This window comes from Anguilla anguilla, chromosome 7, assembly GCF_013347855.1.
Source record: "Anguilla anguilla isolate fAngAng1 chromosome 7, fAngAng1.pri, whole genome shotgun sequence".
NCBI classification, from domain to species: domain Eukaryota; kingdom Metazoa; phylum Chordata; class Actinopteri; order Anguilliformes; family Anguillidae; genus Anguilla; species Anguilla anguilla.
The window spans coordinates 1972057-1990238 of record NC_049207.1 but is presented as its reverse complement, the minus strand read 5'-3'; the positions used below and the strand labels follow the sequence as shown (position 1 = coordinate 1990238).

The 18182-nt window shown below is 39.4% G+C and overlaps 3 protein-coding genes across 6 annotated transcripts in view; 2 read left to right on the top strand and 1 right to left on the bottom strand.

Moving 5' to 3' along the window:
* LOC118232640 overlaps positions 1-18182 on the bottom strand; it is a 43706-nt gene that overhangs the window by 3328 nt on the left and 22196 nt on the right. Inside the window, exon 2 of the mRNA XM_035427723.1 lies at positions 49-134. The gene's annotated coding sequence lies outside the window, so the exon portion shown is untranslated. The remainder of the gene's footprint in view (positions 1-48; positions 135-18182) is intronic.
* LOC118232634 overlaps positions 1-18182 on the top strand; it is a 48707-nt gene that overhangs the window by 18730 nt on the left and 11795 nt on the right. The window lies entirely within an intron of this gene.
* On the top strand, positions 4036-13128 carry LOC118232633. Of its 3 annotated transcripts, XM_035427712.1 has the most exons (4): positions 4036-4063; positions 4894-4975; positions 8421-10541; positions 11417-13128. In XM_035427712.1, the coding sequence occupies exon 3, from the start codon at positions 8434-8436 to the stop codon at positions 10504-10506; it is 2073 nt and encodes a 690-aa protein (XP_035283603.1). In that variant the 5' UTR covers positions 4036-4063; positions 4894-4975; positions 8421-8433; the 3' UTR covers positions 10507-10541; positions 11417-13128. The 3 variants fall into 3 exon arrangements, with proteins under 3 accessions (XP_035283603.1, XP_035283601.1, XP_035283602.1); XM_035427710.1 differs by lacking the exon at positions 4036-4063 and having other exon boundaries at positions 4803-4975; XM_035427711.1 differs by lacking the exon at positions 4036-4063 and having other exon boundaries at positions 4908-5026.

Here is an 18182-nt window from a genome sequence, read left to right as displayed (position 1 = left end):
AACTTTAAAACATGGACAAATTTAACAATGTGAAAAGGTCCCACTTACCAGTTAGTATCTGGCCGTCTTCTGTAATAAGGCAATTTGGCGATGTCCCTCTTCTGCCACATGATCAACAATTTTCAGACTTTGCCCTTTATATACATAATACACAGAAGAAAGACTTTCTTACCCAACAACATTGTTTCTTCATGGCACCATCGGAACAATCTGAGATCGATATCTATATGTTTTCACAAGAAGCGTGTTATTTACGATAAGAATTAGTCATGTTTTCGCAATGCTTAAAAAAACATTGTGGTAATGTAGATATGTTGCAATCGCCTTTTTTTTTTTGTTTAGTTTTTGTTGGTCAATTTAACAAAAAATGCCTTTAGGCAAACAATATTAACAATAAATACAGCTCCAAGCAGCAATTAAGTTGGAAAAGTAAATATAAGATTATTTATATTCTTAAGTATTATCACTAACATGAGAGACATTACAGCATGAAATGTTTCACATGTGCACCAAATTTTATTTTATTTTTTTATTTGATTAAAAAAATATTTATAATAAAGATACAAATACACAGAGGGGTGATTTAATATGTAAAACATCATTATGGCCAACAGAATTGCAAGTGAGAAAACTGCCCAAGATAAACTTGCCACCAGATATAAAGCACCACAGTCTCGGAGTATTCTGCAAAAGTGATTAAAGATTGATCATCTTGATAATTTGGCAGAATTCAAAGATTTGGTTCATAATACTGTAAGATGTATATGCAAATGCCATGTCCCTCAATTAAAATGTTGGAATTTGTATTTTTTCCATGGTTTCTTAACATGATAGTGCCATGGGATCTTGAACAGTAGTATTTTTTTCAGAGCCCAATTGAAAAAATAAGATTTTTGCAACTAGTTTTTTCGCAAAGTTTAAGAAAAAAACATTGTGGTAATCTAGATATGTTGCAATCGCCATTTTATTTCTATTTTATTTCTTCTTTTTTTTTGTAAATTTAACAAAAAAATGTCTTTAGGCAAGCAATATTAACAATAAATACAGCTCCACGCAGCAATTAAGTTGGAAAAGTAAATATAAGATTATTTTAGTTAAGTATTATCATTAACATGAGGGACGTTACAGCATGAAATTCTTGACATAACAAAGATCCAAATACACAGAGGGGCCCAGCCCCAGGAGGTAGGAAACCCTGATATAGATAATCATGGTGGTTTTGCCAAATTTTGTTAATCATTATGATACTGCTTTTTCTTTATTTCTTAACTTCTCTTTTCCATTTCATCTTAGATTTCATCTTACAGCAAAGGCACACTCTCACGAGCCCATTTATGGAAAAACAACAAACTTAACATATTGCATCTTTTAAAATTGCTTTTAGATATTTATATTTTTGTATAAATGGTTCATCATCATTTAGCTACCCAGTGCTTTGGAGAAGAGGCACCAAAAGAATTTTCATGCAGTAAAGAACCAGAAACAGTAAGAACAAATACATGCAGCTGTAATAATAATATTTAAAACAATAAAATACTGGTAATATTTTACTCGCATAAAACCAACATGACACATTGTGTGCACAGCCCAGTCCAGTCCATAAAGTTAGCAGAATTGTTCATGGCACTGACATGACTGTTTTATTTTTATTTTTTTATAACATAACATAATAGAATGATGAGAACAGGCCATTCAGCCCAACGATGCTTGCCATTTTCTTAAGGAAATTAGTGCTCTGATTAGATACTATCTAGTCTAATCAGAGCACTATCTAACACTGTATCAAGCCTAGACATGAAAATCCCCAGAGTTTTTGCCTCTACTACATGAATCGTTTAAATGTAAATCAAATAAAGAAAGCCTTGGTTTGCCAGTAATCATTACCCCTTCATAAATTTCTCACTACAGCAAAAAAAAAACTGCAGCCATGGCTAATGCTAGCCAGCATGTCACGTACCTGGCAGTGCCTCGTAACTTATGGCATTCACTTTACCCATTGTAATACTTTGTGGAGACCTCACTACAACAGCGTTAAACGCTCCAGACAGAAATCTGGAAAAAGGTCACTGGTATCAGAGTGATGGCAAGAGCAAAGTGTGGAGGCCACAAGGAACTCTCCAAGATCTGAGCACATTTGAAAAAACTGATCATGGAATTCACTGAAATTGGGATGGCAGGTATGCCATCCCGCCAAGTTACGCCTTGGCGGGGGCATGCCCCATACCTATACAGCACCAAGAGTTTGGCACTTTTCAGGGTTCCCCACAGACACTCAGCCCTTAAAAACATTAAATTCTGTACATTCTGACCCCATTTCAACAGACAGATTTCATAAACAACTTCACATGTCCACACAATAAAGCCCCAAACTAAGGGGATTTTGCGTTTTCTCCTTCTTCTTCTTCTTCTCTTTCTTCTTCTTCTCATTCTTATTTTTCCTGCCGCCTATCCCACTAATAACATGTCTCCCCATTGGACATTTTACCGACACCCGCCAAATCTTCACCTACACGACCCAATGAAAAACTCGCATACACATGCAAAATACCCATACCTTTTTATTCTGAAACATTTTCAGTACAAAGAGCTAGTCCGCCTGTGGCCTAGTGGGTAAGGTTACAGTCTTGGGAACACAGGGTCCAAGGTTCAAGCCCAGCTAGGAACGCATTTCTTTAACCTGCTTTTACCCTCACTAATAATTGTCTGCTACCTCTCAATTATTGCTTTTGCACCATATCTACCAGCCGTTCCCCAAACTGTATTATGACATACCGTCTGCACGTTCAATTGTTAACCGGCTACAATATTGCAAAGCCATATGGATTCAACGGGAGCTCTTCTGTGCTAACTCGCCTGTGTTCTTCTTTAATACCACGGACAGGTTTGCTAATGATATTTCACGCATTGCATAGCTATGTCATGGTGCTGCCCTAACAAAGTGACAGACTGGTAAACCTCCGGTTGAAAGATTGAATCCCGCCTCGTCCTCAGGCAGATAATTTCCTCTTTTACACTAATGTTCTCTTACGCTTATATTTGCTTTACCAAAACTCACTCATGGCCACCCATATGCATTTTGTGACGGCAAATGTATTCCTTTTATTAAAAAGTTACACCAGTTCACAGCTGTGCCATTTCTACTAACTACATTTCTTCACTTGGCTACTGTACAAAACCTTATCAGCAAACGCCACGTTTCTACATTCATGCTACCTCGCCCTGTTCTCTATCTAGCCACATACAAACAATTACTACGTATGTACGTTCTGCAACTCCCCATTAAAACATTACATTTAAAAACATGATTCACTCATAATTATAACTACTAGTACTGAACATGAAAAAAAACACAGCAGTGCAATAGATTTCACACATTACTTAACCCTCCACTTTAGCAGCTAGTGCTTTATAGTGACTGTTATATATACCGTTCGATAAGTAAATGGACTGCATTTATATAGCACTTTTATCCAAAGCGCTTTACAATTGATGCCTCTCTTTCTTCACAGCAGTTAGGGGTTAGTTGTCTTGCTCAAGGACACTTCGACACGCCCAGAGCGGGGTTTGAACCGGCAACCCTCCGACTGCCAGACAATCGGTCTTACCTCCTGAGCTATGTCGCCCCGCCCTGGTAAGGAATATAAGCTCGCTCATGGTCACTCCATTTACTTCGCACTATACTCCGTGATCATGTCAACCTTCATCTACATGCCCATTCTGCTAAAAACATATTGTTTCAACTACGCAATTTCATAATTTCATCCTAATTTCTCTCACACTGTTGTTATTTTCTCATATGCAAAGCCTGCTGGGACATATGTGTCTGCTCCTATTCTCCACTATCATGTTTTCCGGTTCTAGTTTAGCAAAACAGCGAAGAGGATTCCTACCTGCAGATAAGCCTATCAAAATGCCTTATAAACCTTACAAACACTAAAAGTGCATCTCCACGAAATAACAGACAACGGAGCAGGACAGAAGGCTACACAAGTTGCGACCTAGGGAGTTATAATTCTACGGGCTTGCTGAGTCAGTCAAGGCTCGTTGGATGGACGTCAAATCCGTGAGTACATATACTGGCCATATTTCATATGCGTTTCTGATACGTTTTACACTTATACGCCACCGCACCCTTTGTCACAGCCACTGTTTTACATATATAGCAAACCGAAACTGCTAAACAGTACACGCTCATCAGACTGTACAAATTCACACATATGGATAGCCATAATCCACAACCGTTTCTTACAGGGTCACTTCGCATTTCTCACTCTCATAATAAAACGCTTTGCAAAAAGAAATGATATCTCATGAAAAACACGTTTTCAATGTACAATAATGCCAAGTTACTCAAAAGTATTGATATCAAAATGACGCCAAGTTACGGTACTACAAACAATATAGGCTATCTTGCCTCACCGAAATGACATAAGATGTATTTCAAAGCAATGCTACCCAATATTTCCTCAATTCTTTCAAGTCACTAATTTTTTGTAATTTTATTGGAAGGTGCATTCTAGCATCACATGTGAGAGAGGAGGGGGAGGGAGGGGAGGGCCCAGAGGTGAAATCTGCATACTCTATAAATGTTATGTAGCATGCCTCAACAAATAAAATATTAAAATAAAATTACAAACAACTTCCCAATAATCACCTGCCCGAATTGAATTACAATTCTAACACTGAGTGGCCAAATACTTCGGCATCAGATTCCACAAAACAAGAAGAAAAAATTAAGCCATGAAGAAGTCATTCCAGCTGGTGCAACAGCATCAGAATGAACACACAGATAATGAGATAAAATCTCCAGTTGTAAAATGAAGAAATCAATCATCAAGTTTTTTCCCAGAAAGGGACAGGCTCAACCCTTGCTGATGTGTATATATACAACAGGGTCTGCACTGTATAGGCATCTCACCTCAGAAGAACAGCTCCACTGCTACCATACCACAGAGGACGACCTCCAAAATCGTCGGTGAGACATCCAACTTTTTTCAACAGAAGGTTCTGGCTGCTGTATGAACAGGTTTGGATCTGTTTCTAGGGTAGAGGTACTGGGGGAAATTATGATTTTATACTGCACTGATAATGCAAACATTGAGGATTCAGTGAACGAATTGTGTTAGACTGGTTTAATCAGGTCATATTACTTACAGATATAGCCAGAACAAACAACTTGCTGTTGGATGGGTTAGCCTGAAATATTTGAAAATTATGGGGGGAAAAAGTTTGAAATTGTTTTTTTCTTTTTGAAATATGACCATGTAGGTTAGTACCTGTCCAGCACCCAACTATAACAGGGCAATCAGGCCTGAGAGGCTGTGGTATACGGATGATATAGTCACAGGTAAAGGGTGTTGCTAGGCCCACGGCATCGTCAGGCAAGTGTATGGGTCCCTCTAAACGTGAGGAGTGATCAAATTTAGTAAAATTCTGGGATTACATTTAGTTATTTTCAACAGATGTGCGCGTGCATGCGTGCGCGCGAACCCGATATATGTGTGTGGGTGGGGGGAGTTGGGGGTGCTTAAATTTGTGAACATTCATTTGGGGGTGCATCAGAAAAAGAGTTTGGGAACTCCTGGTCTAACCTAATATTATTCTAATATTTTTATGCTAAATTATACTGTTAATTTTAATAGCTTTTGCTCTAAACAGCATATACGGTTTTGTTTCCCTACTCTTCATTATAACATAAAAATTTAGCTAAATTTATTTCTTTTTACCTACTTAGCCGCATAAAGCTATGCGTTGTCAATACAAGATGAGTAGCAAACTAATGTTGCCAAGATTCAAAAAGACAATACGGTATAACTTTATTATCAGATCATACTTGGTATTAAATTAGCTAGCTAGCTAGCCATAAATTTGGATTTTGAAATTTGATAGGAAATTTGACAAATTTGACAGATCTCAATAATTTCTAACCTAGATAGCAAATTACCTAGTTACCTATCCTGATGGTGAATGTCACTCACCTTTTTGACATACTGATCATGAATGCATGTGTCACACACTGGATGCGCTTCTGCATCACCCAAATGTCACAATTATAAACATTCAAATTGACCCTTTGTGTTGTGTAGGCAAATTGGCCCCATTTTATTTCAGCCCTCCTGAAAATTCCAGCATTAAACCAGTCAACTTGGTTTAAGGTTTTTAATACTTTTAACTGGTCAGCCAGCTGTACACCAGCTGGCCATCCTATATAGTCAGCATACATAGTCCACTTGGTCACCAGCTTACCCTACCAGCTTTGACCAGCTTTGGCCAGCTTTAACCAGCTATAAGCCAGCTTTAACCAGCTTTAACCAGCTAGAAACCAGCTAGAAACCAGCTTTAACCAGCTAGAAACCAGCCAGAAACCAGCTTTAACCAGCTAGAGACCAGCTTTAACCAGCAAGAGAACAGCTTTGACCAGCTTTAACCAGCTAGAGACCAGCTTTTACCAGCTTCTAGAGACCAGTTTTGACCAGCTTTAACCAGCCTTAACCAGCTAGAAGTGTGGACAGCACAGCTTAAACCAGAGTAGAATCCCGGTCGGTCTTTGGCTGGATTTTTCAGCAGGGTGAAGCCACATTGGGGCAGAACCATTCTGAAAAACAGTGTGTTGGAAAGCGATGCCATGACACAGAGCAAGAGGAAGTGCCTAATTTCCCCATTTTGTTTTAGGCATTATCAACACTTACTTTCCTTGAAAAGGTTTTTTCTTTATTTTTTTTAAAATTTGGAATATATTCTGTTTCGGTAGTGGCTTCTGACTTGCGGGAAAAAAACCCAGGACACATGTAATCGTTGTTAAAAGGATTGCTAGCTGAAGATGGCACCATACCTTTTTAGCTGTATGCTTCCATAAATGATGAAGATATTTGCAGTCCTACAGCAGGCAGACTGGTGGCTTTATAGTTTTAGTTTCAGGATACATGCCTCTGCCATGAGGCTCATCTTTTGTAGTTTACCTGATGTACAATAAAGTCTATTTAGAGAATATTTTAGTTTATTAGTTCATGCATTTGTCCATATGGCAGTTTCAATCATTGGCAGGTCTGTTGCTCACATGAATGCACATTTGTAAAATAGCCCATCTGTTGTTAGGTTAGGCAGGTTACAAAATGTATGATTTGGACCTCATTTTGTATTTTTATTAGTATATTACTATACTTGTGTGATTATTGATGGTGGTTATTTAAAGAGTTTTCCCAATTTAACATCATTTTAACCAGTTAAAGAAAAAATTATCTGGTGGATCTAGACGCTGATGAAGGCCCGTGACTGATATGTTGATTTGCTTTGACTTTTGAGCATTTTGCACCTGACAATAAATCAATATTTTTGCTGAAGCTTCTTCTTCAGATTTCTTCGATTTTTTATATAACAGCGCATGGGTGTTCTACACTTTTCTACTTGGTTGTTCTTATTGGACCAATGTACCTGGTCTTATAATCCAAGATAAAAATGAAGGTGCAATCTTTTTCAATAGTTCTTCAAGTTTATTCATCCTGCTGTTTTTCAAAGTTTCAAAGGTAAATGTGAGTTAATTCAAACTGGTTAGTCCAAACAGAGAGATTAATTAAAAGATAACATTTTAAGACAGGTTTATATTATATTAACTGGTGACCCACTCATATCGCTCATGATTTTAATAATGAGGACTGTCAAATGAAATGCCAAGGGCCTGAATTATACTGTACGCTATTTTATTTTGCACAGGCCCTTACAACTTACTGCTACTAACAACAAAACCATTTTTTTTGTAGTGGCTCAATGGCTAAGTAATTAAAGTAGAAAGTATGGAAATTTCACACTGCAGACCACAGCCAAGCTCATATAGAGTGGGGACATTTTCATAAATGCAGTCCACGGCTGCCTGATCAACCAGTGGGGGTCGCTAGAGAGCAATGAACGTGGACCCCTAAACTACTAAACCCTCCCATACCTTTGGCCATGCAGTTGCCAATTGTCTGTTGTCATAGGCAGCAGTGTATAATGGTTAAGGAACTGGTCTTGCATTCTAAAGGTCATAGGTTCGATTCCCGGGTAGGACACTGCATTGCTTCAGTATATATCCAGCTGTATAAATGGATGCAATGTATAAGTTGCTCTGGATAAAAGCATCTGCTAAATGCCTGTAATGTAATGTCCTGTGGAGCTACAAGCTACAGTGAGCCTGGCATGGTCTAAGACTATGGGTCTCATCCAGGTACCAATCAAATGCACCACCCAGCAACCCCATTTTCATATTTTTAAAATACGTTTCCCCACATTCAAGAGTGGATTTTCTCCAACAAGCTTTATACATGCGGTTAAGTCGCAGTGTCGATTAAGTCACAATGTTGTGTCCACATATATATATATATATATACACACAAGCATTGTATTGATATAACATCCAAGACAAATTGTGTTTTCTGTTTCTCTAGAAAAGAAAAAACTATGGCAAGCTCAAACCAGATTGTTAAAGTTACCAAAGGCCTCACTAGAGCAGCAGACCACCGGGAGTACACAAAACTGCTGATGAAGCCTTACGCTAACTGGGAGGAATACCTGACCCCAGCGCCATTGTCCATAGCCATCCTGGCAGAGCTGATCTTCATCTCCTCCAATACTGATTTTTCCATTCGTCAAGGTGGCCCAGAAGGTGGATTCCAGTATATAAAATACCCAGACTCATTCCGTGCCTGCCTCATGCAAGTGAGTAATTCTGGGTGGCGTGCGTTCAATAATGCACACAAGAATATGGACCAAATTCGTCTCTACACCAACAGTGTACAAAATTACATCAAGACGGCAGTGGAGATACTCCTCAATGATGATGACAGCTTTGTTCAGGCCATGCTCCCAGACCAGCTGGATAGCATTAAGAGAATAGCTAGTAAGTGCCTGGATCTGGCTCAGTTGACAGAGAAAAGCTTCATTGATGTCATGGAACTCATCTGTGAGCTCCTCGAAACTTGCATCAGTGCAAAACAGGCATATGGGAAAGCGTTGGAAGAAGTCCGAAAGACAATCGAAGAAAATAAGATAAGGAAGAAGGCTGCAAAGGAGGCCACCAAACGTGCTGAACAGGCTTACAAGAACATGAACCAGCAGCTGAAGGAGGCCCAGGAAAGCTTCAAATCAGCAATGGACTCAATTCCAAGTGGCTGGGACATGATGGGAATGAATTTTGTGGAAGGGCTCACTGGCAGTGTTACAACTACACTTTCAGGCCTTTCTTTCATGGTCACTGCACCGGTAAACCTCCCTGCAATGATAGTCAGAGCTGTAGCTGGACAAATGGTTAAACCTGATGCAAATAATGACCAAATCTCAGCAAACAATATTTATTCCAAATCACCTCAGATACTGCTTTTAGTCGAAGACCTCATGAATTTTTTTGATGGAGACCAAATCAAGTGGTCTGAAATAGTTGACCAGAAAACTAAACCCTCTAAAATCAATTGGATTAAGGAACAATTTGTGAAAATTCAAGAATCAATAAAAACGGGAAAAAAATGCAAGCCAAAAAAGTCAGCTTTGAGAATATGCACCGAAGCCATCACTATCTGCTCTGAACTGGGAAAGTGTGCATCTAAAGCAGAGGTAAATGCTGCCGAAACAAAAGAAATTGTGCAGCTCATAAAAAGTCTAAGAACAGAAGCTGTGAGATTTGATACCACTAGCAAAATTGCAACTAATACTTCAGCATTCTCTGTAAAACCACCACAAATAACCAAAACTCAGGAAAAAAGTTCAGGACACAGGTCTGCAGCCCAGTTGGTTGCAGATAATGCTCGCCTTCGAATAGAACAGAGCGGAGTCCAGCTTGAGAAAGCGAGGGAATTATATGAGAAGTGTGTTGACAACATGGAAGAAAATAAGAAAAAGTTGACTGAAATTCTTGTCACCATGAGAAACTGCTCAGTCAAAGAGATAGACTTTAACAAAACCATACTAATTCTGGCTCAAGGTCTACAAGCAATGGCAAATGTGAAGGAACAGTGGGAGAAGCTGGTGCGCTTCTTCCAGATGGTTTCCAACCTCATGGAATCCAGCCTGACCGAGTCCCTGACAGATTTTTCTAATCCTTGTGAGACAGCATTAAAAGTAAGATTTACGTACACTTCAAGAATGTTTTTGAAAGACACGATCTACAACAAGGCGTTCTATGCATCCAACATTGCCAGCCTGGTTAATATGATCGCAGGGACCTACGTGGAGGTTTCTGACAAGTATCTGATGGACGCAGTCAGCAAGCTGAGCACGCTCATGACTTTGGATGCCAAAGATATAGAGCCCATCAGAAAAAGTATGGCAGGGTCCTTTAAGGAAGCTGAGGAAGGAATAAGACATCTTATCCAGGAAAATAAGGAAAACTTTGAAAGGAAGACCATGCAAAGACTGGAGAAAATTGAGAGTGAGCTGAAGGCTGTGCTACCTCCGGAGTCTGAAGAGAAGAAAAGAGAACGTAAGGAAGTCGTTGAAAAAGCATCCAAGAATGATCAGGATGTCGACCAATATTTTTGAATGTGCCATGGAAACTGGAACATCTTTGGAGAGCAGTGAGTAGATACATACATACACTTCCCTGAACTGGCCAAAGTGCTAATTCAGCATTTCTTAAATACAAATTATAGATAATATTTATATTGTTATCTTTTATTTGACTCCGCTTGTAAGGTGCCAAATTAGAATAAAAGTTTGATGCATCACCTTAATTATTTAGTTAATCATTATAAAAATCCTGCATCATGGATCTGACCTATTTCTAATTGTCTATTAGTTACTCATTTAATGGACACTTCTGGCTTTTTGAAATGTAGTTTCTGAATGTTTTATACCCAATTTTTCATTATCACCATTTAACAGACACTGTTGCCCAGAGCAACTTTTTAAAAAATTATTATTTATTTTTTTAACCTAGTATCCATTTATACAGCTGGATAGTGAAGAAATTCAGGTTAAGTTCTTGGGTACAATGGCAGTGTCAATAATACTACATTAGCACACTTTGTAACAACATGAAAAAGTTATTGTGGCCTAAAATTAAACAAAAAATTTCCCTGCACAGAGATCCAATTAAACATTTGTGATTACACTGCATATCATACATGAACACATTTATGTGAGAATGATTAGTGCCATTGGAAAGACATTTTTGACTAAAAAGCTGCTTCACATAATACAATAAGCAATGGACAGTAGCAAACCTAAAGCAAATTATTGTTATTATTTTTTGCACAGAGATTTTCCATTAAATAATACAACCAGTATTAACAAACAAGAATAATAGCATGTTTTGATATCTGCCTGATAAATTCTAATTAGCTTCATGCTTAAAGAGGCTGCATTTTATTATAATTACATATAGTTTTTGGTATTTGTGTATTTACAGGCTATTAAATGTATTTATGTTCTATTGTCTCCTTTTATTTAGGACAGAGCTCCTTCCATTCCCCAGATGTCCCATTAAAAGAAGAAATCCACACTGTCTGCAATAATTCTGCTCTTTGCTTGGACCCTCCATCTCATCAAAATGATCTGTTATCCAAATCAAACATAGAGTCTGGAGAGGCATTTTTGATTGCTACAAAACTCAATGTGCACACATACACACAAATACACACAGAAACACATAAACACACACAGGCATGCAATCACACACATACACACACCACATGTACAACTATACAGAGTGATGAGTAGGAAGTAAGTACATGCATTATAGCTACTCATTCAAAGAGAATAATAATAAGAATCCACAGTCTTTTTTGCATTATAGTTACTCATTCAAAGAGAATAATAATAAGAATCCACATCTTTTTTGAAACATACAAACTAATGTATTTGCTAACATATTTACTCTGAAATATGCCTGGCTAATGAAACTGGAAGAATGCAAAATCTGATTAAATTACACCTTTTAAGGAATCCAACAGATTGTTAGTAATTCCATTTTTGTCATGCAATTTTTTTATCAGTACCAGATTCAATTTTACAAGTAATCCACCCAACACTGTTCATAACTATACAATTCACCAAAAAACACCAATAATCAAACCAGTGGTAAGAGTCTATATAGTTCTGACAATTATCAAATATTTTGTCTGATTCATTTTCATTAAATACTTCTAGATAAATTTAACACTTATTACTAATTCATCTATTACTAATCCTGTCTTTAGCCCATGGGGCTTGAGACAACCACATTGATAGAGGCACTTAAATAATTTTAACAGTACCCATGTCAATCTCCAGTGGTGTCTTGGTGTTTACCATGTGAAATGCCCCTTTGTGTCTGCTAAATTATAATTGTGAGATTAAGATTTGGGTTAGTGAATATCATCATGGATCAGCACTTAAAGGCTACCTTCACTGGAATGTGATAAGACATAATATATTGCATGCTATTTTCAGTGTCATACCAATGCAATCTTTTGACCGGTCAGTAACATAAACTGTAAACACTATATTGTAAACTCATCTGTGCTTGCATGGCGAATTATTTCACGATATTTTACCATTAACCTGAATTAATCAGTGGAGAAATATAACGAATGCAGATTCTTCCATTCTTCCATACAGATGTACTGCATGATGCAATTAAGCACTAACCTCCTATCATGCTCTGGGGCATGTATGAAAATGCTGAGCCGGCCTGGTTGACCTCAACTTCTGATCAAAATGGCAAGAGGAAAAGATCTAAGTGAGTTGAGCAGTCTTTGTGACTGAAGCTCCTGCCATCTGTGCCCCAACTGGCTAGTGTTACAGTGGAACAGAGATCTGGAAAAAAGTGATACGGTCAGATGAGTCATCTTTCACCATATTCTCGACAGGTGGGCGAGTGCATGTGCGGCGTACACCAAGAGAATGGTACAGGCCTGAATGCTTGACCCCTACAGTGAGAGGGTCTGGTGGCTCTGTTTTGCTGTGGGGGGAATTTTCCTAGCATGGTTTGGGTCCACTGGCAATGGCCCCATCCACAGGGCACGTGGGGGTCACTGAATGGTTTGATGAGAATTAAAATGATGTGAAACATAAAACACATTATGTTGGTTTTTCCTTTAATTTGTCACCCGACTGTATATATGCTCCTAAATTGAATTGTTAGGCACTTCTATAATAAACACATTTTGCTTTCAAATTAAACTCTGCTGTCCCTGTTTTTTGTCTCTTTGCTGAAGGGCATTTCCTTTAGTTTTACTGGGGCTTTGAGGCATCTCTCAGATGGATCATACTGGCCAGGAGCTGAGCTGCAAATAGAGGATGTTTATGGGATGGAAAATTCATCCCAAATTGCCATTCAATTCAATACATGTCACTTTTTAAAATTCCATAAACAATTCAATCAAACTGTTTTCCGAAAAACTGTACATTAGTGAAGACCAGCTTCTTAGGTACAGTAGTAGTTCCGTGACTGTCATGCTTTTTTACTGTAGGAATTCTGAATTATGGGATGGTAAATTCCTCCAAAATGGCCATTCAATTCCAAACATGCCTCAATTTAAAATTCCATAAAATAATAAATCAAACCATTTTCCGCATACTCCATTACATTTTCGATGACCGACTTCCCAGGTATTCATGCAATGTATTTTGTGCTTTTCAACTGGAGGAATTTGGAATTGTGGGATGGAAAATTAATCCCAAATGGCCTTTCAGTTCAATACATGCCACTTTTTAAAATTCAATAAAATAATAAATCAAACTGTTTTATGTCAAATTCTCTACATTCTGGAACGCCACCTTTCCAGGTAGTTATGTTTTTTTACCTTTTGAAAATTTGAAATTATGGGATGGCAAAATACACAAAAAGGCCACTTCAATTCACATTATCACAAATTATAAAGCATTAATTTGGCATTGTTTCCTCAAAATCACACTTGATCTCTGAAGAACAGCGAGTCAGTATACCTCCTGCAAATTCAGATGCTTCACAAGTTCAAGTGGTCCTGCCTCAAGCACTGGTGCCCAAGGTGATGAGGCAGTTGCGTAATTGCCGTACAGGGGGTCACTTAGGGGTGCAAAAGTTCCAAGGGAAGCTTAAAGACCTGTTTTATTGGCCTGGGTGGTTTGGGGATAGTGTAGGGAATGTGTGGATTGCACCTCCCACAAACCCGTGGCTGGCCCCTTTGTGTCCGACTTCAACTCCTTGTTGGGTCTAGGCCTCATAAGCAGGTGGCTTTGGATATTTTGGGCCCTTTACCCAAGACAACAGATAAAATAAAGTACATACTGGTTGTAGGGGACTATTTTTAGAAGTGGACAGAGGCATTTCCCCTCCGGTGGGAAGTGTTGGCAGAAGAGTGGGTTTGTTGCTTTGGGGTCCCACATAGTATTCATTCAGATCAGGGCAGTAACTTTGGGTCCAAGCTATTTCAAGGGTTGTGTCAGCTGCAAAACATTCACAAATCACAAACTTCGCCATATCACCCACAGTCAGATGGATTAATTGACTGTTTTAATTGCAGTTTTTTGTCAATACTATCCTTGTTTGTAGAGGACAGCCAGTCAAATTGGGACACACAGCTGCCATATGTTATGATGGCATACTGAAGAAGCATTCATGCAAGTGCTGGGTTCACCCCCCACAAAGTGTTATTTGTTCAGGAAATTGTTCTGCCAGTCGATGTAATGATGAATCGAGGTGGAGGGAAGAAAAGTTCTTCAGCCAGTGACTACATGTCAAGGTTATCAGAGACTCTGTCCGCAGTAGCACAGGCAGTGAAAAAAAAGAGTTGAGGGCATCAGATCAGCAGAAAGTGGCTTGATTTAAAAATGTATTTCCAGCACTCAGAGGGAGAGTTGGTGTGGGTACGCAGCAAAATCCAAGAAAGAGGGCTGTGTCCCAAGCTTCAATGGCAGTTTAAGGATCCTTACAGGATCCTAGAAAAAGTCAATGAGGGTATAGACAGGTTATTGCCAGAGTAAGGAGGGCCAAAGATGGTGTTGCATTTCAGTCGGCTCAAGCCATATCTTTCTCCTTGTCCAAGGACAGCGATCAGCTGCTCCAGCCAGTAGGGCATCCCGACCCTCATGTTTGGAGTAAAACTGAGAGCTTGAACCTTCTAGTCTTACAATCAATCAGGAGTAACTGTAAGTAATTACATTGGGCACATGTGTCAATTGTACATTTTCAGGTACCTGTGACAGAAGGTAAAGCCAGCAGTAATGAAATGACGTTAAATGGATGTATTGCCAGCTAGTGGTAGAATGTAGATACTGCCATTGCCTTCAGGCCTCTGAGTGTCAGTCACTCTCTCGGGCAGCTCAGTTCAAGGCAGTGAACTAAATAAGAGACTGTTATTAAATTCAAAGAAAATGAAACATTCATTTTGAATGTGATAATGCCATTTACACTATTAATATGCTAAAACATGATGAAATACATTCATTTTACAAAGTGCAGAGAAGCAAAACAAAATTCAGCTTTCTAAAATATTCATTACAGGAATTTTAGCAGACGCTCTTATCCAGAGCGACTTACATTGTATCCAATTATACAGGTGGATATATACTGGAGCAATGCAGGTTAAGTACCTTGCTCAAGGGTACAACAGCAGTGTCCAACTGGGGAATCGAACCTGAGACCTTTAGGTTACAAGACCAACTCCTTAGCCATTACACTACATTGCCGCCTACATAATATATAAATATATATATAGACATCATGAAAACAGACATGGCAATTGGGCACACAATTGTACAACCAGATTATCAAAGCACTAAATCATTAGACTTCAAACAGGCAAGAAAACAATGATAAAGAGCTGATAATGTTGCCAATGACACATAAAGGTTATTAATACAAAAGACTTGAATTAGAGGAAGGATTGAAAAAACAATAATAAAAGGAAAAATGTATTTTGTATATTTGCAAAAAGAATTCTCTTTGAGATAACCCACATGGTGTAGGTATTAACATTAAACAAACCGTTGAAACATCAATTTACCATCCCTGATTATGCATCCACTTTACTGGAATAATTAACAAAGCTCAGCCATGCTAACTCAGACAGTGTGTATAGATAAAGGCTGCATAGGTCATGACAGAGCTAATAGCATTGTATAGTATGCATATGATATTATAAGTATAATGACTGACTGATGGCATTATCTCTCACAATACCAGGGAAGACTCAGTAAAGACTGCAGAAATGTTTAACAGTGATTCAACAGTCCTCCTTTAAAACAATGAGTGCTTGATTTGTATACCTGCAGTTTTTTCATGCTATTTAACTTGGCTGGGTTTACATATGAGCTTAACTATTATGAGTTGTACATGGGAGTAGACTATTTTATATTAATTACACTCAGAATACAATTTCAAACCCGACTGAAGCAGGGGCTGTATAATCAATTTAATCTAATATCCTTCTGTTTTCATCTGGAAGGATTCCTTCAGGTTTTCCATGGCTTTCTTTTGGGTTATTTGCCTCCAGTGAAAGGGAATGTCTGCAGGCTCAGCTTCATATTCCTTGGCAAACTGCTCATTAAACCTAGTGAAGACGTATTTCCAGTAGTCTGAGGCCTGGATGCTGGTGTGAGGCTGGATGCGCCAGGCAGGGTAAATGCCCTGATAGTCCTTGTATGGATGCCATTTCCCCTTTGTGTCTCTTGACCTGAATTTTCTCTCACCGGCAACACTGGAGGAGCAGATATCACTTGATAATTTACAAGAATCATAACATGTGCATCCACAGATCCCCTGAGGACGGTGAATGGAAGCAAAGTGCTCTGTGTGGTATTTGCCGCATGCTTCACATGGGGTCTCGCAGAAGGGACACTACCTCCCACAGCCAATCACCCTGTTAAACAGCTCCTTCTGTGGCTGAAAGGGCAGTGAGGTCAGCCTGGCCCTCACATCCCCACCTCTCTGAAACTCTACTGCAATGGACTGCTCCATTTCATCCACAAGCACCTTCAGACCCCGGGAAAAGTCTTCTGACTTGGCGGTGTTTAAGGACAGGATGGCTCTGAGGGGATCTTCGGGGATGACGAGCTCCTGTAGGTCACCACAGATATCCTGAATGAACTGCTTAATGTTTTTGTCCTCTTCATCCATTTCTGACGTTCCTTCATTGGCCTTCGTCTCTGCATTCTTAATGGCTTCCTTTAATCGTTGAACCATCATCTTCAGATGCTTGTTCTTGATGTTCCTCAGACCATCTCCCTCTGAGAACTGCCAGAGTTTGACACCTTTGTCTCAGCTTGGCTTAACCAGGAGAACATGTTCTTCCTGAAGGCCCACTCCCATGTGTTGAACTCAGTCCAAAGCTGAGTATAAGCATCGGCCACCAGGCTGTTGCGGAAACTGAAGATGAAGTTCTCATACTTCACTGCGCTCCACAAACTCTTGGTCCATTCAAGGAACTCATTGAATGTGTGTGGTGAGCTCTTTCCAGATTTGTGTTCCTTAAAATGCTCAATCACACTCCTCTGGAGCAGATTCACAGACTCAATGGAGCCAGCATTCACCGGTGCCATGGGAGGGATGTCATGCCAGAGCCCTGGGATGTACCAGGTGTTTCTCTCTGGATCATACTCCATGACATCAGTAAATTTTTGGTTGTTTAACTTTTCCATCTTAGCTGCTACTTGGGTCATCTCATTCAGCTGATCCAGCAGAATCTTTCTGGCAGAGATGTCTGGTACATTCTGGTGCACAAACTGACAGCAGGGTTTTCTCCCAACTTCTTTCATGCGCAAGAAGGCATGCACCACAATCTGCAGGATGTCCTTCATCTGTCCTTCATCAAGGGGCGACATAGCTCAGGAGGTAAGACCGATTGTCTGGCAGTCGGAGGGTTGCCGGTTCAAACCCCGCCCTGGGCATGTCGAAGTGTCCTTGAGCAAGACACCTAACCCCTAACTGCTCTGGCGAATGAGAGGCATCAATTGTAAAGCGCTTTGGATAAAAGCGCTATATAAATGCAATCCATTTACCATCATCTCTGTGCAGTTCTCCATGGTGATGTTGATGACTGTGATGTCACTCAGCTCCACCACCTGAGTGGCCAGTTCATTATTATGGTCATAACTGTCATCCAACCAGGCCAACTCTGGTGACTTCAGACCTTCAGTGTCAATAACCATTATGTAATCACATCCAAGCTGCTCTTTAAAATCCTCTTTCACTCTGATGAGGAGCATGAAGGCCCCTCTCGTGCACCTGCCACTACTGACGGCAAACTGGACCCCGA

What these genes read in the sequence shown, in the direction of transcription:
- LOC118232633 (XM_035427710.1), top strand. Translation starts at nt 4,818, where the DNA reads ATGAAGAAATCAATCATCAAGTTTTTTCCCAGAAAGGGACAGGCTCAA. An exon ending in GACGACCTCCAAAATCGTCG is followed by an intron (nt 4,976 to 8,420) that starts GTGAGACATCCA and finishes CTGTTTCTCTAG; the next exon opens with AAAAGAAAAAACTATGGCAA.